General features: G+C 39.4%; 1 protein-coding gene and 1 long non-coding RNA gene across 2 annotated transcripts in view; one reads left to right on the top strand and one right to left on the bottom strand.

Moving 5' to 3' along the window:
* Nucleotides 1-1,177: 1,177 nt before the first annotated feature.
* LOC144365551 (uncharacterized) lies at nt 1,178-17,144 on the bottom strand. Its single transcript, XR_013424100.1, has 2 exons — nt 16,838-17,144; nt 1,178-7,129 (listed from the first exon to the last, which is right to left on the bottom strand). It is a non-coding gene; the product is annotated as an uncharacterized LOC144365551 (long non-coding RNA).
* Dpp4 (dipeptidyl peptidase 4) overlaps nt 16,152-22,571 on the top strand; it is an 82,449-nt gene continuing 76,029 nt past the window's right edge. The window contains exons 1-2 of the mRNA XM_005315742.4: nt 16,152-16,438; nt 16,941-17,028. Of these exons, the coding sequence (XP_005315799.2) occupies nt 16,433-16,438; nt 16,941-17,028 (94 nt within the window). The 5' untranslated portion in view covers nt 16,152-16,432. The remainder of the gene's footprint in view (nt 16,439-16,940; nt 17,029-22,571) is intronic.

Here is a 22,571-nt window from a genome sequence, read left to right as displayed (position 1 = left end):
CCCATATGCTTGTATTTAGAGATGGGACCTTTGAGACGTAACTGGGTCATGAAGTTGGAACCTTCATGAATGAGACTAGTGCCTTCTATGAAGGGCAAGAGGCCTACCCCTTCTGCCATGTGAAGATACGGTGACAAACCAGCAGTTGCAACCCTGAAGAGCACTGTCCACAGAGCATGTTATGCTAGCACCCTAACTTTAGACTCCCAGCCTCCAGAACTTGAAAAAATTAATTTGTGGTTTATAAGCCACCCAGTCTGTGAAACTTTGGTACATCAACCCAAACAGACCAAGAGAAACAGTCTTCAGTGGGATAAAGGAAGATTTCCTAAACCTCCTCAGAGGAACTCACCTCCTGCACAACACGATAAAGAATTGTTTCATAAAATGTCAGGAGCTTCGGGTTTTCTGACAAACTAATATATTTTTATAATTATAAGGTTTATATTTAACAACTGAGTAAAAATAATATAATTACATCTTCTTTCATCCATCACTGGTTTATCATGGTATTTTACAGCTTATTTTAAATAGCTGTAAAATATTAAAATATTTTAAAAATTATTTTAAAATAATTTTTGAAAATATTCTTAATTGCACTCTGTCATTATTGCAATGTCAAATTTGTATTTCACATAATACTGAATGTGTTATTTTATGAATGGACCCTAGTCATATTAATTGTATTATATTTAATTTTCATTTTTGTAAGTTAAAAGTGATGAAGGACCAGTAACATCACATGGTTTGACTATAATCTTTCAATACATGTTTTCTTCCCCTTATCAGGAGGGATCAGTAGTGACCACTTAATCATTAAGTTAAATGCCTAAAGCAAAAAAAAAAAATGTATTCTTTAAACATTCATTGAGAGTCATTCACCAATCTATAACTTCATACATGGATGGCTGGATAGATCAGATAGTCAGAAATATCATTTTGTATACATATTTGAGTTAACTATCACGATTTTCACTAAAACAACAAAGCTGATTTTACAGTAAAAATCGTAAAATTGTTTGGATAAACTTCAAAGTTTTTTCGAATAAACAAACTTTGAAAGTTTGTATACATTTTCAAGTAAGTTTTATTTGAAATTAAATTTCAAAGGGCTACAGTTAAATATAAATAAACTATTTACTAATCAATGCTTTTCAAAATAATAGGAAGGAGAAGATTACTACTGAAAACTGTTCTCCAGCAACATTTATTAGAGTACAAAAAAAGCCCAGAATATTTATGGAAATCAGGAAGATCTACAGATTTTAATCCAAGAAACACTTTCCTCAAAAGTGAGAACACTTTGGAGGCTCCTTTTCCAAAACAGGAGGGGCCAGCAAGACTTCAGCAGTAGAAGTCCAGGCACTTGGGTTTGTGAGTCTCTGAAGTGAGAACCAGGTTACACCAGCTGACAGCAGAGGTCTCCAAGAGGCTAAAGCTTGCCATGTTCTGCACTTCAGCTAGCACACCAAGTGTTCCACAAAATCATCAGTATGAACTCTCACCATTTACACTGCTTATGAAATATATTTATATAAAACTCCACACATATTTAGCAATACAAGTAGTTAGAATTTCTAGTTTTCTTCTATCCATATGTGCATTCCTCTTAAAAACCCAGAGAAAGAAAAAGAAAGTTATAAAAACAGAAGAAATGGACTTTGCCCATCAAGGAAGTATATTCTTTCTGGGAAGAAAAGATGAACATACATGAAGAATTTGAGAACAATTCCCCTCCTCCCTGGGGTCATTTGTTATTACAATACACTTCCCTTTCCAATAACCCAAACACTGGCTGAGGAACACTGTTGAATAAATACTTCTCATAATCCCCTTGTAACAAATGAGTCCATCTGGGGAACCAATTTAGCCCCTTCATCCTAATCAAAACTCTTCTGAATTTAGGGTCTATTTTAATCTAGATTTTTTTATGACAGGGCAACACATTAGAAATTAAGAAAATAATGCTAATGAAAAATTATGCAAATAGCAACTCTGTTTATTCCTTGAGCCCACCATGTTCCTAGAAGTAAGAGTTTTAGATATTTTATGCTTTTTCAGCTCTTACAACACTGCTTGAAAAATGCTTCTCAAAGAAAATGTTGAGGCATAGCCTGAATAAACAAACCTCTAAGGTCACAAAGCAACGGGGACCTTGAGCCCATGTTCTACTACACCAATGTGTCTCTCAAATGTTACTGACCTGATAAACCAGATATTAGAATCTGAGCATTGTTGCTTTGTTTTTGTTTTCATGACCATAAAAGTCTGAAATATGCATTATCACCTAAAGTTTTCAAGCTTTATAGAGAAAGTTTACAACATATTTTCAATTTTAAGTGTTTGCTTAGAAAAGAAAAATTCATAATGCACCTACCACCCAGGAAATACCATCAGCACATTGCACTCCCTTCTGCCTGGATCACATAGAATTGACAATTCTCTTTCATGTTTTGCCAAACAAGCTGTTTTATTCTGGTAAAGTTGTCCTCATTCCTGGTCTCAGCTCCTCAAAGGGCATCTAGAACTATTGACCCTAGGCCAGTGAGCATTTGTCCAGCTTTCTTCAAATGGAAGCCCTTTCATGCACAGCTTTCCAGGACACTGGAATGTTGGTCCATGTCTTTTCCTCTCCAAGATACACTGTAAATATTTTTAGACTCTGGGTCATATTTTTCAATACTTTATTCATTTTTGTGCATGTCTCTGCTCATTATCTTCCTATTTCTCCAAGTTGTGTAATATTCCTTTAAGTTATCTTTTTCCAAGGAACTCAAAGAACTTGATGATTCAGCCCTCCACCCACACATCTGCAGGAGGCAAAAGATCTCCTCCCTATTTTTTTGAGGCAAAAATTGTTTGGCTCCAGAGCAGCTCTGTTTTTCCAGCTGTCAAGCAGCAGCTGACCAGATTTTTTTTTCCAACTCATTGAAAATTGACATGCAACAAAGTGTGTATGGTATGGCAGGGTAAACGCTAGGTCTCATGAGAGCACAAAAGCAAAATGGAATCTGGGAACTCATCAATCTCATGAGTGGCAATGGATCTAGGTAGAGAGATGGTCTTAACAATTTTACTATGTGCCAGGTAGTAGGCTATCTCCCAGGAAGAAATGGAATAAACCTAGTTTCTGCCTCTCAGGAAGAAGAGACACAAATGAGTCAGTGTATATTCCTTTGGTGAAGCTGTAAGTACTTAATAAGCAGCTATGATGCACCAAGCATAATTCCAGGCCCTGGAAGTACATCAATGAGCACAAGACAAAAGCCTTGCAGATTATTAGATATGAAAATATAATATAGTTGATTATGTGGACCCTAGAGTCAGTCTCCGGAGTTCAGTTTCTGGCTATGTAATACTGGGAACATTTACCTTTCTGTGCCTCAGTTTCCTCATCTTCAAAATAGAGGTGAAATTGGTACCTACTGCATAGTGTTGTTATGAGGATTAAATGAGATTATACAAATAAAGGGCTTGGAGGACTCTTTAGTACATATTGGGCCCACTGATTTTGGATATTACTTTATTACACAATAATTGCATTCTGTAATTCATCATTACAGAATGATGAATGCTTTATTAAGAACAAGTGAGAAACAAGACTTTTGGAGAAAACAGAGTCAAAGTACCTGGCTAGAACAGTGGTGCCTGAGGTTTCTCAGAGAACATGGCACCTGATTCCTGCATACCAATGACGACCTAGCCCAATAAAAAACAAAAAAACAGAATTCCTAGCAGGGGACATATTGTGTTTGAAGATTCAGAAGCAAAGAAGAGATTGCATTTCAATTTTCAGAAATGCAAATAACTTAGTGTAGGTACTAAGAGACTCGGCAGGAGATATGAGAAAGAAGTCCAAGTGAGACCAGATAGAGGAATATGGACATTATCCTGCAGCAAGGGAAGCCACTAGTTTTAAGCTGGAAAGTAGAAGAGGTTGCCCTAGAGTGCAATGGCTAGGTGACAACAGTCAAAAGAGGTTGGGCAGTGACGTAGACTGCAAGAGAGGGAGGCCTGAGCAAAGGTAGAAGACAAAAGCATCAAGAGATGTGTACTGAGAAGGACATACTGAAGAAGTCAACATGTGGAATAAGGTGTGATTCCTATAAAGGAGGACTGCTGAGTTCCAGAGGTGGACAATGTAACTGGTGGTTCTTTTCACTAAGGAGGGGCATTATAAAAAAAAAAAAGATCAAATTTCATTAGTAGGGGGGATTAGTCTTGGTTATGATTATCTCACTCCAGCTAAATTGCATTTGATAAGCCTCTGAGTCACAGGTGGGAACTCTAAGGAGACTCAGATTCCAGAAGCAAGATTCCAATTGGAGAGACACATGGAGAAGGCATCAGTGTATAAATTTATTTGAAGTTCTGGGAGTAGCTGAGATGACTCAATTCTATCATATTATTAAATCTCCACAACTCTGTGAAGCAGGTTGTGTAAAAATGAGCCAAGGGCATATAATGACTGGATGGCAGAGCCAGGCTTGTCTGACTATAAAGTCTTTACTCATTTTTCCCTACTGCCTTCCAGGTGGCATGGTGGGTTATTGGAAGAGGCAGTTGTCTGTGTGTTGCCAGCTTTGACTGGGTTTACTCCAGCCCAACACTGGTGTAGTTTTTAAAAATACAAACATTAATAAAGCATGGCTGCCACACTCAAAGCAAGATAAGAAAGACAGGAAGTCCCTAGATCATTCCAATGAAATAATGCTCAGGGCAGAGCCAAAAGCATGTGCAGGGCATATTTGGCACAACTTTTAAAAATCAGGAAGTATCTCTTAGCCTCAAAAGTTCTGATAAAAATGCATACATCAATCCTATCAACCTCTCCTCAAACTTGCTTAAATCTGAGTAGATGAAGTTTGATAGTACATAAAGAGAGGATGAGGTTGAGTCTTTGCCTGAGAGGATTGGTTTGAAGGAAATATTACAGAATGGTACAGTTGGATATAGAAGAGTCATTGATAAAGAGATAACAAGACCTGAAGGAAGGAACTCATGAGGAGACAGGAAGACAACTACACTCTGAACATCAGACCTGTACCCCAGGGGATTACTGTGGCTACCTGGAATTCTAACTTATTTCCTCAGTTCTCCCCCCCACCCAATGTTTAGGGGAAGGTCAATGAAGGCTGATTATCTCTGATATTTGATCGTGAACTTTGCTAAAAAATCTAGGGTGGATTAGCAGCTATAAATGAATTTGTAAACTATGATCCTGGTGGTATGTCTGACTTGTTCATCCAGTACACTGCCTGGCATAGTAAGCTTTGCAATAAATGTGGATCATCCTTCAGATTCTCCTGAGTCAGTTTGAGTTTGTTTGCCAACATATTAATGCTAAAATTCTGGTGTATGTGATAGAAAGTGTTACATAGAGACAAATATTTCTAATGAAATCTTCAAAAAGTAGCCATCTGAGCATGAATGGTTTTTCTGGACCCCACCAAAGTAAAGTTAACAAATAAGCATTTAAAAACTCAGTAATAAGGTCTCTTTAAAAGACTGCCTAAGTCTTTTAGCAATGGCCTGCATTTCAAAGCATCACTGCATACTATGACTACTATAATCAAATACTGGAGAAATATCATTCAGAATTATTAAGAGTATTTGGCTGATAAAAGATGAGATAAATAATAGTTTGGGGGCATTGAATAACATAGAGACCAACGAATGAGCCATGCTTACTGCTAAAACAATGGAGTAGGTAAATGACATAATTATTATCAAAGTTGTCTGAAGACATGTTTTTCTCCAATGGCTGTATCCATATTCTGCATTGTGGAGAAAAAAATGAATAAAACCCAAATGAAAGCAAACAAACTCATTTTTTTTTCATTTTACTCTAGCAAGGGATTTAGCCACTATCACATGGCATTTGACACTCACAGGTAGAAGAGAGTGGGCAAGCTTTATAAAGAAAAGAGGAAGGCTTCAGGTCTGCTTTGATTGGAATCTGAAGACATGGGAACACAGCAGGTAGGCTCAAAAGAAGCAGTGAATCTTACAAGATCGGTGTGAGAAGCTTATACATCTTTTTTGAGTGTCCTGATTGGATGCAAGGATTTTTAAAAAAAATAGAGGAATCTGGGGTTGTAGCTCAGTGGAAGAGTGCTTGCCTCGCACGTCTAAGGCACTGGGTTTGATCCTGGGTTCAATCCTCAGCACCATATATAAAAATAAATAGATACAAATAGGGATGCAGGCAGTTATTGACCAATTCTTGACCATTCTGGCCATCACATTGTTAGAAGTTATAGATCGGGGTCCAAAGATCAGATATGGTCTGGCCATTGTCTGTGTGCATATTTGATTCTCTCAGAATTAAGATTTCAGAGAATAGCTCCCCCAGAGTGAATTCAGTATTTCTATCCTATGCTGGAACCATCCCTCTAAAATGTGTAATGATATTCTGCTGATCTGGAGTAATGTGCACGTTCATGTTGGAATTGTGTGAATCTGTAGAGCCTGTACTCTCATTAGAGCAACACAGTCTCCAAGGAAATAAAAACTGATTCTGGGGGCAAGAAAATATTATATATAATCTTCATACATAGAAAGAAAATTGTGTGTGTGTATGTGTGTGTGTGTGTGTGTGTTACGTACAGTACATAAACAAATAGAGTATATTTGTAGTGTTAAAATTTTGTGACAAGTAGTTAAGGAAAACATATCTAAAAAAAGACTTGAGGCAGTGGGATTAAAGTAGGGAATAAAAAATAAAATTGAGTAAAATACCATAGTACCTATGTAAATACTATTACCTAAAAATAAAACAAGGATTTTCAGCCAAGGAGTCAAACAACATCTGACCCTTCCTGTTGACTTGCGTTTGCCTTGTAGTTCCTGGCTTCTCAAACATCCTCCTCCGGGGTTTGGTTTCTGTTTGAAGGAATACAGCTATTATTGTTTTTCCTCTCAAAGCATGAGGAATATCACCAGAAGAAAGGCATCTGCATACGCCATGGCAAAGGCTGCCATATGGCTTCACTGAGAAGATCCAGTAGTCATGGTTTTCCATCCCGTACCTCCTTTCTGAAGGGAAACTCAGGCAGCAGAAACCAGACACCAGTCCAAAAATTGTGTTCAGTCCTACTCCACCATCTTTCCAAAAAAAAGAAGAGTCCTAAAAGAAAAAAAATTTCAGGTGAATATTTACTTCACTAAAATTACATTGTAAACTTTGTAATACTCCAACTGAAAAATAAATAACCAGATATTTTAAAATGGTAGGTAAGATGGTACATTTTGTATAATACGCATTTTGCCACAATTTTTTAAAAATGAAAGAAGTGATAGACTTATTTTTCCACAATAGGTCAGTAATATAAACTTTCTTACCTATTATCATTATTCCTAAAACAGCATATAATAAAATGAGGAGAAGGCCCTCTCACATATGATTTTCTCATTATGTGATTCACCACTCAAACAAGAATACTATTGGTCCCTCCCTTGGCAAATTAGAGGTCTCTTTTTGGCTTTTCTACTGGTCCTCACTATCCTGAATTACAGCAGCCACAGCCTAGCTCTGCCACTCCATTTCTAACTTAATCCCTCTCTCATAAACATCCACCCAGCAGCAGATCTACATGTGTTTACAATTTGGAAAACACTAAGAAAATGTCGCTAGAGCTACAGCCACTGTGTAAGAATCAGCTCTGAGTATTTTATTCATTTCCTCAATACATCATGTATTTACTTCATAAGTCAGGGGCTAATGTGAGCAAATTTTTCAAATTAAAAATAACCCCACAGATTATCCAAAGGATATCATCAAAAGAAGAGTGCAACACTCTTTTAACCCCTTGGCTGGTGTCTGTTCTAACCAGTAGGAAAATACTTGTATTGAGCCCTGAGTGTAAGGAGAACCCTGACTTGGTATTACTCATGGTAGGTCAGGAAAACATCATGACCATAGCTGGGAAATAGTGTTCAGAGAGTTATGTTTACAAGTATAAATAAACATGATGAATTATTTTACAAGTTGCACATAGAGACACACTTGCCCAATTAATTTTGCAAAATAATTTCAGGTAAAATTAGCTCTTCTCTTTTTCATCTGTCTGGCAGACACTGTTATCTGATTCTTATACCAAAAGTTCAAACTAAAAGTTGGATTTCCTTTCCAGGAAAAAATTTCAGTGGCTCTCTGCTGCATCCTCATTATTGGAGTTAAATTTGGAGAAAATTTGCAGGGCCAAATTTCATTTCCCAATTCTCTCTAAAGTCCCTATATTCCAGAAAAAAACTAAACTAAAAGAAATTCTCTAAAGATCTTCTACCTTTCTTACTCAAGTTTCTGTGTGTATGTTATTCCTGGAGTCTAAAACTTCCTTTCACATAGTAAAACTCTTAGGATTATCTAAGGTAGCTATCATCTAACATCTATGTATGTAGAAATGAGTTTTATAATAAATAGGTTCAAACCGGAGCACAAACATGATAATCTTCCATAGTGTGGTTGGTCAATAAAAGAGAATTGAACAGAAACAGATGGGGACATCTCGAAGATGATCTGAAAGAGGTGAGTTTCATTCTGAAGTCCAAAGGAGATGAGATATGGAATTTGGTCCTAGGGTATCAGGAAGTCATTTCCACACGGGAGGAGCAGAGCTGCTTAGGAGGAGAGTAGATGTCATGTGTGGAAACACACACACACACACACACACACACACACACACACACATGGAAGTATCTTACAGCCTTTACTTGTCCTGCAGAGATGAGGGACTCCCCAAAGTAGCTCCTCAGCAGCTGTAAGGACCCTTCTCTTTTCTTCACATGTAAGGTCCTGTTGCTTCCAGGCATCCCATTCTAGATCCCAAGAGCACAGAAAAGACTTGATGTTGTTAGATTTTCTTCATCTATCATTTTATTTTTCATTTATTCCATGACAATTACTGACTACTCATATGTTCCCAACACTTTCCTGGGTACTGGAGACAGAAAAATGGCAGAGAAAGATGAAGGGATAAATGGAACTTTTGTCATCTCCATAAGGTAACAGCTTGGCAAATATGTACTGTAATGGAGTTGGATGTTTCCCCCCATCCATTCTGCACCCTTTCCTTTTTGTAGAATGACATTAGGAGACAAATCTGCAGAGAGCATTCTTTATCATCCAGGTTTCTTTGCTCTCTGTCCTCAGTTGAGCTCAGCTAATGAGAGTTACCAGCACTATAATTAAAGGAAAGAAGAGGAAGAGTCTGCAGTAGTTGTTCCTTCTGCTCTTGTCTGCTTTGTTGTTCAGCAATCTGGCATTGGCTGCGTCCCTCCAGGGCCATGGCTCACTCTAGGTAATACCAACTCCAAAACTCAGGTTCTCAAAAGGGGCAGTTAACATAAACAGTTATAAGGGGGCAATGTGGTAATTTGAGTGTTTGACCTATAATTATGGTGGTTAATTTATCATGAATGTATTAGTTAGCATTTCATTGCTATAACAAAACACCTGCGATAATCAACTTATACTAAGGTTTATTTGGGTTCATGGTTTTGAAGGTTTTAGTCCATGATCAATGGGCCCTATTGTTTTGAGCCTATAGCAAGGCAGCACATCATGGCAGGAAGCATATGGCAGAGAAAAACCGCTCACATCATAAGAGGAAGTAAAAAAGAGGGAAAGAAGAAGAAACGGAAGTTCCACAATCCCCTTTGAGGTCAGATTTTTAATGACTCCACCTCCTCAAGCATGCACCACTTCCCAAAAGCCCACAGGAGACACCAGGCTTTTCACACAGGGACCTTTGGAAGACATCCAAACCGTAACTACAAAGTACTTAAGAACAGAGTAGGTGGGCAACCTATGGAATTATGGTTTGACTTAAGTACTCAAGAAATCTAGCTTAATTTTTTATAATAGGAATTCATGGCCTCTGTCTCAGTCTGTTTTCTGCAGCCAAACAAAAGTAACACAGACTTGGTAAGTTATAAACAATAGGATATATATGTCTTGTGTGGAAATATACACACATACAAGACCAAAGAGCCATGTCTGGTGAGGTCTTCTTGCTGCATCATAACACAGTGGAGGGCATCACACAGCAAAGGGACATCAAGGAGTGAGGAAGGGGACTGAATTCCCTGCTTCTTATATAATAAACACACTGCTATGATAACTAACCCACTCTCTTCACAAGGGCAGAGCCCCCATAACCTAATAGCCTCCTAAGGACCCCAACTCTTAATACAATCTCAGTAGCATTTAAATTTCTTTTTTTAAAAATTTATTTTTTTAATTTATTTTTAACCATGCAATTTATTTTTATTTTTTTTTTAGTCCTACATGTAAGCAGAATGTATTTTGACATATAATACATACATGGAATGTACAGACACCAATCATATTGTCTATTCTATTCTGCTGCCCTTCCTATCCTCCCTACTCCTCCCCTCCTCTCCCATCCTTTCTCTCTATCCAATCTAATGTGACACACTTTTTTTTCTTTTTCTCATCATGACATCATATATGTCTTCTGTATAACAACGAGGTTCTCCTTCCATCTTCCGTGCAACTCCCCTTCTCCCTCTTTTTCCCTCCCACCTCTCTTCCCTATTTAGTGGTAGTCTTCTTCTCATGCTCTTCCTCCCTATCCCATTTTGAGTCACCCCCCTTATATCAGAGAAGACATTTGGCATTTGTTTTTTAGGGATTGGTTAACTTTACTTAGCACAATCTGCTCTAATGCCATCCATTTGCCTGCAAATGCCATGATCTTGTTATTTTTTTAGGGCTGAGTAATATTCCATTGTGTATAAACGCCACATTTTTTTAATCCATCCATCTACTGAAGGGCATCTAGGCTGGTTCCACATTCTAGCTATTGTGAATTGTGCTGCTATAAACATTGATGTGGCTGTGTCCCTGTAGTATGCTCTTTTTAGGTCTTTTGGGTATAGTCCAAGAAGGGAATAGCTGGGTCAAATGGTGGTTCCATTCCCAGCTTTCCAAGGAATCTCCATACTGCTTTCCAAATTGGCTGCACCAATTTGCAGTCCCACCAGAAATGTATGAGTGTACCTTTTTTCCCCGCATCCTCGCCAGCACTTACTGTTGTTTGACTTCATAATGGCTGCCATTCTGACTGGAGTGAGATGGTATCTTAGAGTAGTTTTAATTTGCATTTCAGTAGCAATTAAATTTCAATCTGAGTTTCAGAGAGAGAATTCAAAATGCAGTAACCTCTCACCAAGTTCCCAGACTCAAGCTAATTAATAGACCCAGAATGCTTTGTTTAAAGAGTCAGATATTTTTGAGGAAGGACCCTGAAGTGCTGTCAGAGTACATACATTAAGTTTTCTTTTAAGCCTTCCCCAGATTGACACGATATACAGCTAAATTTGAAAATGCCCTGTGATTCGGGATATATTCAGACATCCCTAGAGGTATTAAATACTGGTTCTGGGTCTCTGTTAAGTTCTGTGGTGTTAAAATACCTCAGTGTGTGTTAGTGTGTAGTAGTTTCCTTTTGAATTGCAGCAAATTACCACAAACTGAGTGGCTTAGAATAACACAATTTTAGTATATTATATTTCTGGAGGTCAGAAGTCTGAAACATGTTCAACAGGAGGCATCAGTGGGCACCATTCCTTCTGCAGGGTCTAAAAGAGACCACTTCCTCACTTTTCCCAGTTCCACTCCCTGCCTGCCTTGGCTCCTTTGTTCCATGAATTATGAAAAGCTACTAAGGCAGGAAATGCTGAGTGGATGGCCTAGTAAGTTACCTCCACATCAATACGGAAAGCTAAAGTGGTGCTGCTTTCCTAAGAGCAGCGATTAGGGCCACTCTCTGAAAACTGAAATAGGCAGTTAATTGGATTCCTATCAATTAACTTGCTGTTCAAATTGTGCAAAAGAAAGATGGATTATGGAAAATGATGATGTTTCAATCTCAGCTGCCACTCAGATGTGGTAACTTTATTGTGAATCAAAAAATATGGTTCTAGCCTTTGGAACAATTAACCTGCACACTTCTTTCCTTGAATGTAATAAACAAAACGTATGGACAGCAGTGTCTTCTCAACATTTTTTTTTTTCAGGGCTACACCAACTCTTTTGCTCTCTGTCATAAAATAGTCTCCCAGGACCTTGATCACTTTGATATCCCACATAACATCACATTGGTTCATTGTGCTGGTAATACTATACTGAATGTAGCTGGTGAACATGTTCCTTACATGATTTAGTAAGACAAAGGTAGGCACTCAGTAGAGGACAAAACTTATGAAAATGTAGCAAAGTTTCAAAGGATTCCATGGTCTACAATATGTTAGGCCACCTTTTCTAACATGAAAGATGTCACTAAATCATTTACATCCGCCCATTATAAGGAAGAGCAAGATTTGCCAAAACTCTGAATTTGATAGACAGTATATATTAACATTTGGATCACTCTTCCAACAATTGCTCAATAATCTGTAAGGTAGTCTGTTTTGAACCTGGAGTAAAAGAGGGCTCTAGACACTAGTGCAAGTTGTCCCACTACTTAAAAATTATGACTTAGCAACACAATGTTATTAGAAGTAGCAGTGGAAGCCAGGGAAGCTGATACACCGGACAAGCCCCAACAGGAGAGTCACAGATTAAGGATCTTAGAGCAAAGCCATACCCTCTTTGCCAATTTATTAGTTATCTACAATTATAATAAATTATACCAAAACTTTGGAGGCTGTCTTGGAAGTGAGCTATAATAGCCAACCACTATTTGCTATTTCATTTGCAGCCTCTCTTGTGCTACCTGGCTCTGTAGAGCTTGAAGGCATGATCACAAAACACCAGGCGCATTAGTGTGAGAGGGCTGCCATAACAAATTACTACAAAATGGGTAACTTCAATACAGAAACATATGTCTCACAGAACTGAAGGCTAGAAGTTTGAAATCAGGGTGTCCACTGGATTAGGTTTTTCTGAGGGCTGTGGACAGAAAATTCTACTACAAGCCTTTCTCTTTGACCTGTGGATGACCATCCTTTCCTTGTGCCTTTTTACAACATATTCCTTCTATGGGTACCTCTCTATGTTCCTAAGTGTTCCCTTTTTGTAAGAATACCAGTCACATGGGGATAATGAATTCATTTTAACTTGATTACCTCTGTAAAGAGCCCATCTCCAAATAATATTGCATTCTGAAGTCCTAGGAATTAAGGGTCCAATATATCACCAGGGTGATGAGGGGTGGGTGGAGAGAAGTACATAATATCAGCATCAAGTAACTACATAGTCTAGCTACCTGCAATGAACAGAACTTGACCCAATGCCACAGTCTTGGCTGGGCACAAGATCATGAGGCACCACACCTTGTAGATTCAAACAGCAATTCTTTATTCCCGAACTCACACCGGCCTCTACACAAACACGTTCTGGGGAAATCCGAGTTCTGCTGCCCAATTCACGTCCCAAATGCTTTCTCCATTCCACGAGAACTCAGGCAGCAGGAACACCCTATTCCCAGCAGTAATAACCTTAAACCTGGAACTTCCCTCTAAACCCAGATTGTCTTAAACCGGGAACGCCTTAAACTCAAATTATCTTAAACCCGGATACTTCCTAAAACCTGCAGGATACAACCTAATCCTGGATCCACCCTGGTCCTTGAGCAGGGTCACCTTTCTCAAACACACATGCAAGGTCACAGCAAATTTCCAAGGCAAGTCCATTTAACATGGGGTATGCTGGCAAGGAAATTTCAATGCATCATTCCTACTTGGCAATGGCCCTCAGCAACCTACCAAGAATAAATAAATAAATAAAGTTGGGAATGTGCAGAAAATTTTAACTTTTTGGAGAAAAGGGTATCTGGTGGGAGATGAGTCCACCAGGTCCATAGGACATGAGAAAATCATAGGCACAGAGACTCCATAGTGCCTTCGATTATTGTGCCAGTGTCTCTCCCTTGATACACTCTATAGCCCCTTAGAGTATTCCCTGTAATGGGCAACCAGGGAGGTAGAAGAATCAGCCTTTGCAAAGAAATCTGGCACTAATCATTAGTGGATGGCTTGTACACCAAAGCCACTCTCAGGATGTCTAAAGTCCAGTGGAAAGGAAACCTTACTAATGGACAAAAATCTGCTTTTGTTTTGCATGGAAAAAAAGAGATGGCGTGATACAATATCCACACTGACTCATAAGTAGTGGCTAATGTGTCGGCCAGCTGGTTTCTTAAGGACTTAGGATAAACAATGTTGAGAGATTGGTGACATGAAAAAGAGAGGTATGTGATAGTCTCTTGAAATGGGCATAAAAAGTGAAGATATTTGTGTCCTATGGAATGTCCCCAGAGAACAGGATGTCAACCAACCTCCCCTGAGCTGTCCCAAGGCTTGCTAAATGTTCAGTGCTATGGTGCAGGCATGCAGATTAAGCACAGGCTCTTGAGGCACCTTCCTCAGCCACTGGAAGAGAGAGGCAGAAATGGATCAAAGATATTTGCGAAACAGAATTGAAAGGAATTTGTTGCTCTCTTAATCCATTTTGAGTAGCTATAACAGCATAGTGCAGACTGGGTGGTTTATAAAGTGATTTTTTATAATTCTGGAGTCTGAGAAGTCCAAAGTCAGAAGACTGCATGTGACAAAGGTCTTGTAGCTGTGGCATCCCACTGTGGAGGTGGAAGGGCAAGAGAGCAAACAAGCAGGAGGGGGACTAAACTGACTTTTATTACAAGTCCGCTCTCCTATTACTCAACCCACTCCCAAAATAATAACATTAATATCTTATTGGCCCCCACTTCCTAACGTTGTTGCCCTAGAGATTTAAGTTTCCAACACATTAATTTGGGGAGCCATATTTAAACTGTTGCAGTAGACCAAGCAAGTGAATGTAGCAGGAGACTGAAGAAAAACAAAGATGTTTGAAGTGTTTAATTTTTGTGAATTCTGAATGGAGATGCTTTTAATGAAGACAGAGGTTATCAAAGAACGGTGGAATGAGGCTGATGAAGAAGACAGAGTTCAGTGTGAGCTCCTGGATTTGGGAGTGAGTATATTTATGAATCATAATCAGCTAGTTGGCAAGGGGAAAAAATGCCTGAGTTCAGATGCAAAATCTGGTTCGGAAAAAAAGGAATGGAATCTTGAACTTCTTCATAATCATATGTTCATGACCCACAGGACTTTGCACTTTCAGTCTTTTATCTCTAACATCCGACAGACAGCTTTTGCCTTTCTGCAGTGAACAAGCTGGAGAGGCTTAGAGGAGAAAGGAGTTCTTATTCTCATGAGAGAAAGAAAAATAGAAAAAACCGAAAGGCAAAACTTGTGTATTTTATACTGAGAGAGTTTAGAGCACTGATATTATCTGTCTTGTCCACTTTATCTCCACCACCTAGAAGAGATTTTGTCAGGTTGTGACCACTCCAATATTAGTGGCTAAGTGGAATAAATGGGAGAATGTGAGAATCAACAGATGAATGAATGAATGAATGAAAAACCTCCAGGGCACAAGGTGGAAGCAAGGTAGGAAGAAACAGGTGACCTTTTCTCTGCTCCAAAACTTCTTTACAAGACTTAATGATGAAAGGTCTTTTGGAGTCGTGGTTAAGAACCTGAAATCTTAATTGAGATTCCATATCTTCCTAGCTGAATAACTTGGCCAAATTATTTAGCCTCTCTGTACTTAACTCCCTCTCCTGTAAAATGCTTGGTAAACACTTAGCATAGTTCTTGGGAAAAAGTAAGTTCCACATAAATAGTAGTATTACTTTTGACATCTTGATAAAAAGGTAAGCCTACAAGACAAGAGGAAATTTCCTGAGGAGGTTAATTAAATACAGATATGGAGTCTCTACCTGATATTCAAAAGTGAACAGTTACCTTCTCTCCCTCTTTACCTTCCAGATTGCCCAGCTCCTTAGCAAGAAAACCTGCAGATCTGAGACCCTTTAGCTGGCAAAGGACAGAGGCCTGGGTTTTCCTTTCAGCTACTAGCAGTGAGCTGTGAAGGTTTGCCAAGCCCGATGTCCTCTCTGGGCCTCAGTTTCCTCGCCTGTCCAGGTCAGGCGGGGCTGCAGGAACTGATCCTCAAAGTTCTTTTGGGCTAAGATGTTCCGCTGTGCCCCGTGTCGCCAGTCTCGCGTTCCCCGGGCGGTTCAGGCTCACCGCGCCCGCAGCGCTCACCCTCACCACTTGAGCTGCCGCCCAGCGCCCCGCACTGCCCGGGAGGTGCCTCGCGGGCGCCCCCGGCCGGAATGGCAGGGTCCCACGTCCGCGCGCCTTCTCCCGCGCCCTCCGCCCCGCAGCCTGCCCGTCGCGCCTTTATACTGAGCGGGCTGGGAGCTCACTAATGTTTAACTCGGGGCCGAAACTTGGCGAGCGCAGGGTGAATACGCGGCCCAGAGCAGGGGAGCAGGACGTGGGTCTGAGCAGCTCGCGGTGACTTCTGCCTGCGCTCCTGCTCCGAAAGCTCAGTTCCGAGCAGACGGCGACCATGAAGGTGAGTGATTAGCGCGTCCCCCACCTACTCAGCCCCAGGGTCGAGTCGGAGGTGCTTCTTAGCCAGACTCTCCCCAAACTGCCCAGAAGTTCGCGGAAGAGGACCTGGGACTACCATTAGGCAGAAATCCCAGGACCGCTCTAACAGGTGAAGGGAGGTCCCAGAGCTCTCGCTTTGCTCTCTGATCTGCAGGTTTTCTTGCTAAGGAGCCAGGCACCGAGCCCTGGAAGTCCCAGAGAGCCACCCCCCAAAATGCACGCTCAAACCCTCACTTGGCTTCAGACCAACAGGGAAGAGAAACCCGCACTAAAGTGTGCAGAATCCAAACATTCAAGGGCGCCCGCCTTACCGAACTCCAAACCCTTCCAGCCCACTGTCTCCCTCTTCTAACTCACCCACCTGTAAACCCCGCCGCCTCTGGGGCAGCTCGGGCCCCGATCCTCCTACCCAGTCTGGGGCCAAACGCTTCCCTCTAATTGGACGTGATCTGACCGACTTGCAGACACCATGGAAGGTTCTCCTGGGACTGCTGGGTGCAGCTGCGCTTGTCACCATCATCACCGTGCCCGTGGTTCTGCTGAACAAAGGCAGTAAGTTTGAAACTTTTGAAAAAGATAAGACAGTTGGAGACCTGGATCAGGTTTCCCGGGGGGCTCAGACAGTGTGCCAGGTCGTCTCTAAGAAGGCTTCCGGGGTTGTAGCTGCGTCTAATCTAGCGACAAGATTCAAAGGGTCTCTAGAGTTTCGCTGTGAACCTTGCAGCTGCCACGTTTTGTTAGTTTTAACAAATGCATACTTCCTGAAATTAGGAGAAAGTTAGGATTTCTTTTTATTAAATTTAAAAATCTTAAATTTAATTTTTCAAAAGGTTTATGATTATGATCTTCTAAGAAAAGAAAGTGGTATTTAAAGATCCCAAATGTAGCAACTAGATGTCTTAAGGGTGGAAATTTTAAAAATGAAGCCAAAGACAATGCACAGGGAACCCAATTTTTTGTTGTTGTTGTTTTTATTGTTGTTGTTTTATTTTTACCTTCAGGCCTGAGGAAAATTTCATCAATTTGAGAATCCAAATGTGACTATTTCACCAATTTAGGAATCTTGGAGAGCTAAATTATAAAGCTGGTGTGCATGACAATCTTCAGAGGGTTCTGGTATCAGTGATGTTTTAGTGTACTATTCCCTTTAAAGTCACCTGCTTGTCTTTTTAGCTTGCCTGAGTGTTCCAGTTTAGGCCTAGACTTTGATACAAAACATTCAAATAATGAAATACACACGTTTGCATACAATCACATGATGTTAACTAGCTTGAGTTTCCTCTGGCCCTTCTTTTAAACACTTACTTTCATTTTAGCATTATACACTTACTAAATTAGTCAGTCAATTGAAACATTCTTTCTGGATGGTTGAGTCAATGAGGAAATGTAGTCAGTGCTTGCATACTAGGGTCTCCATCCAGATTTCAAGGTAACAATTTAGAATTACTTTGTAAAACTATGAAAAATATGCTGCCCTGCAATTGAAGCAAAGGTGCCAGAAATTAAATAATAATTAATTGACCTATTGCTAATGACATTTACTTAAAGAAAGTAGTGTTTAAATTAAAGTGGTTACTTTAGACTACAGAGTGACAGACTTCAGTCCACTTATGTTTGATTGTTTCTGTTGCATTATTAAGTTGTAATTATTTTCATGAAATGACACTTTTGTATATTTAAACAACAACTCATACAAAGCCTTGTGGGAAAAGGATAGCTCATTCATATCAATAAATATTTATAGGACTTACATTATGTTCCAAGACTGTGCTAGTTGCTGCAAAATTAACAATCACATTTTATAGACTACTAGAAATATACAAACAAATGACTTGTTGGATGTGTGTGTGTGTGTGTGTGTGTGTGTGTGTGTGTGTGTGTGTCTAGCCTGTTTGTCTCCAAAACATCATGAAGGCATTAAAGCATCACTGGAAAGATGGATAAAACTGTAATTATTGGAACTTCCCTTAAGTGAAATTAGAGGGAATGTTGTACTTTGATAAGCCACTTGAGATGGGGAGTGAATTTGCGGAGGGCCCTTCATCATGCAGCTGCCTTCCATGGGCTTCTTTGAGTTAACTACCAAGATTTTCTTTCATTGAGTAGTGTATACAAACCTGGGAGGAGCTGTCTTACCCTAAACAGCACCTAGTCTCTCCTCCAAATAAAATTACAAGGATGTTTTCTTGAAGAGGACTTCTAGAGAGACTCAGGTCTCCACCTAACTACTCTGATTTAGGGTTCAAATTATAGATGCTTGATCAAATTGATCAAGATTTCCCAGGAGATTGGGCACTCTCCTGGGAAAGCCAGGGAAGACTTCTCACAAGAGGTTTCTTTTGTGGGGAAACTTTAATAGTTAGAAAATGTGAATGACTGTGTGATAACACAGAGACAAAAGATCCTATCTTGATTCTTGGATTCTAAAAGGATCCACAGCCAAAGAGGAGGGTAGATAGCAGGAAAAAGAGTTGGATTTTAACCTGTAGATGATGCAGAACTGCTGGAGAATTTTGAGCGTGACTGGACTGTTAGGCATGATATTTGGAAAGTGGGTTGAAATAGAGCCAGACTAGAAGGAAAAGCAAGGGAAATGGCATAGGACTCTTAGGGTATAGATTGCAGTTCTGATTCTATATAGCTATTCAGAAATGTGAAGGACTAGACTTAAGTAACTGATTAAAGATAAGGAGGTAAGGGGGAGAGTGGATAAGGACCTCTCTTAAGGAGGAGATGTGGTTTCATGGCGGTTTATATAAACTTCCCATTTTGCTTTCTTGTGTTTCTTAATTTCCGTCTATATATGTTTAGATACAAAACAGAAGTCATTTGTTTCAACTCCTGCCTTATCAGAAGGGACAGAGACGAAAGCTCAGGAGTGCAGCATTTTCACTTAATCAGCAATACCTTTCCTGGGAGGTGCCATAATAAGAGATTCTTACAGAGAATCCATAACCAACCATCAAGCGATGCTTCCATATTATCTATAAAGGTTTAAACAGGAAAGGGAGAAAGAAAGAGAATGGGGATCTATAAAAGGAAGGAGAAGGGGAATGTAAGGAAGAGAGAGAGAGAAGGAGGTTTAATGGGGGAAAGAAAGACCTAGATGATGTGAAAACAAAGAATGAAATTGCTAAAAGGAAGAAGAAAGATGCAACCCCATGCTCTTCCTCTGAGAGGTTAATTTAAGAGAAGGTCAAGTGTTTCCATAGGAAATGCTGAGTTTAGTTAGCAGAACTAAACACACCGGAACAGGAGGGAAGTGTGGACAGCAGTTGAGGAAAGGCGTAAACTACTGGTATTTTTTTTTTAGAATAAAAGTGTCTTGAGGTTAGAGGTTAAAATAACGACTGCTTGCATTTATCCAATATATGTACAAGTCTATTACTAAAAGAATATATATATATATATATATATATATATATATATATATATATATAATCATCTCCATTTGTATATTTACACATATATATACATATATATGTATATATAACTTTTAGTTACATATTTATAAAACTTTTAGTTTTATATATATATAACTTTATATATAATCATAATTTTATTTTAATTTTTTTACTTATTATAGATGAAGATTGCATATTTGAACATTCAGGTTCCTTGAGAATTAGCAATGAAACAATTGTATGGAATTATAGAAATCCTAATAGCCTAATGATAAACTCCTCCTCACTCAGTATTTGTGATTCCTTTACTTCCCTTTTTTGCATTACATGCTGAGATTTGAAATACTTGGTTGCCAGATAGTTTTATTATGGAGTTGTATTATGGAGTTGGGAAGTATCGCTATTCTTTTTTTGTTCTTTTGTCTGTTTTAGCAGTAAATTTCCTCAATACCTTCTTTCAGTTCATAGGAAATTTGCCTGCTTACCCACCCACCAGTAATAAAAGAAAACCCAAATGTGAGGAGACAGGAATAATCAGAGAGAGAAAAGATAACATCTATGAAGTTTGCCTGAGAAAGTCCAGGATCGATTCCCAGTTGAAAAGCACAGAAATAAGGCTGAATGAAAGCTTTGTGCATGTCAGAGGACAGTTTCTAAACAGCATGCTCTGTGAAAGCTCTAGTTGATTCCAGGGAGCTCAGTTAACTATTGTCAACTTTTGTGAGTGTTCCTGCAGACAGGCCAATGATTTTGGCTTTTGGTTCCCTAGCCATAGTATGCGCCTCAACTTTCTGTGTCTTAGAAATCTTTGCCTGTCTTCTCAAAAGGGTCCAGAGAGACAGAAAGGGAAGATTGTTTGCCCAGTTAATGGTCAGAGAAAGAACATAAAGGGACTTCCTAGAGCTGGCTGGATGTCCTTCTACTTTTATGACTTAAGAAAGTGCTGAGGCCCAGGGGGGAGGTGCCTATAAATAACCTGTAGGAGTAGCTGGTTGGTGGAGGGGAAGGAATGTGAGGGCTGATAGTATTCAGCAGGTTTTCACTGTGTGCCTGGTATGGATTGGGCTGAGGGGCTTCAATATATTCCCCCATGTAATCCTTAAAATAACTCTTGGAGAGAGGTGCTATTATCATCTCCATTTGTACAGAAGGTTTATAGAAACTTTGAGAGGATCAATCACTGCATAACACATTACTCCAAAGCTTAAAACAATATTGTCTCAGATTTTGTATGAGTCAGGAATTTGGGAGTGGCTTGCTTAGCTTGGTGTCCTGGCTCAGGATCTCTCCTGAGGTTGCCATCTAGCTCAGCCTCCTGTTAACTGAAAGCACAGCTGGAGCTGGAGGATCCTGTCCAAGCGCACTCACAGGATGCCTAGCTAGAGTTCCCACCCACCCACCGCAAGGGCCTCAGATAACAAGGGAGCTTCCTTCCCTTGGAATGAAGGAGCCAAGAGAGGATCTAAGCAGAAGGCCCTAGTGTCTTTTATGACTCATCCTCAGAAGTGGGAGCTGTAGCATCCCTTCTGCTGTGTAGTGCTGATCCCATGGACCAACTCTACATCACATCAATGCCGGGGGCACTACGCAAGGGTGGATTTCCTTGAACCATTTTTGGAGACCAGCTGCTAAAGAAGTTAAGGGACTTGCTCCATATTCCACAGAGTTAGGATTCACATTTGGACATTATGACTCTAAAGCTGATACCTGATACTAATAAACTTCACATCATTTTGTTAGCTTGTGATCAAATATAAGCTTCAAATATATGATCAACTTGGTCATTTTAGCGTAATTGTTACAACTTCTTCTTTACAGTTATATGATAATTTCCTGATTGCTAATCTTAAACTTTAAGTGTTTTGAGGAGAAGAGTCTAGAACTAGTGCTTCTATTCCTATATAAGACTGTATACAGGCAATAAATTTCAGCCCAAGAATGACATTGCATGCTTTTTCTTTTTCGTTTTCTTATTATTTACTTATTAATTTATATTTTAGTAGTGCTAGGGAGTGAACCCAGAGTCTCATGCATACTCTAACCCTCTATCTACACCACCAACCCCCAACATTTCGTACGTTCAGTAATCTTATTAAGTAGTATCCATATTTGCTTTAGTTGCATTAAATTACACTGTTCTTTCTGGTGCAAATTATTTTATTTCATTTGGTCTTCCTAGAACATACACTTCATAGACATATATTAATTAGTTGCACATGATAGTAGAATGAATTTTGACACATCATACAAAAATGCAGGATAACTTCTCATTCTTCTCATTATACATGATGTAGAATCACACCAGTCATGTAGTCATACACACACATAAGGTAATAATGTTCCATTAACTCTACTATTCTCCTTTACCCTCTCCCTTCTCTTCACTCCCCTCTCCCTAATCCAAAGTACCTCTTTTCTTCCCTAATCCCCCCTAATTGTGAAAATTGGCAGATTATTTGTGTCTTGATATTCGAGCTAAAATGAAGTCATCTGTACCACTGGTAAAAAAAAAAAAAAAAAAAAAAAAAAGGTGAGCCCTGTTGACTGCTGTCACAGCAATCAATAGGCTCCCTGCACACAGAAAGTCAGTCCTGAAAAAGAGAAAATATTAATAAACATATCAGAAAAAATATTCAACCTTTGGTTTTTTGGGATTGGTTTATTTCACTTAGCATGACATTTCTCCTGCTG

Source organism: Ictidomys tridecemlineatus, chromosome 7 (genome assembly GCF_052094955.1).
Source record: "Ictidomys tridecemlineatus isolate mIctTri1 chromosome 7, mIctTri1.hap1, whole genome shotgun sequence".
In the NCBI taxonomy this organism is placed as follows: Eukaryota; Metazoa; Chordata; class Mammalia; order Rodentia; family Sciuridae; genus Ictidomys; species Ictidomys tridecemlineatus.
The sequence above is the reverse complement of the archived record's forward strand: the minus strand, read 5'-3'. Positions and strand labels throughout refer to the sequence as shown.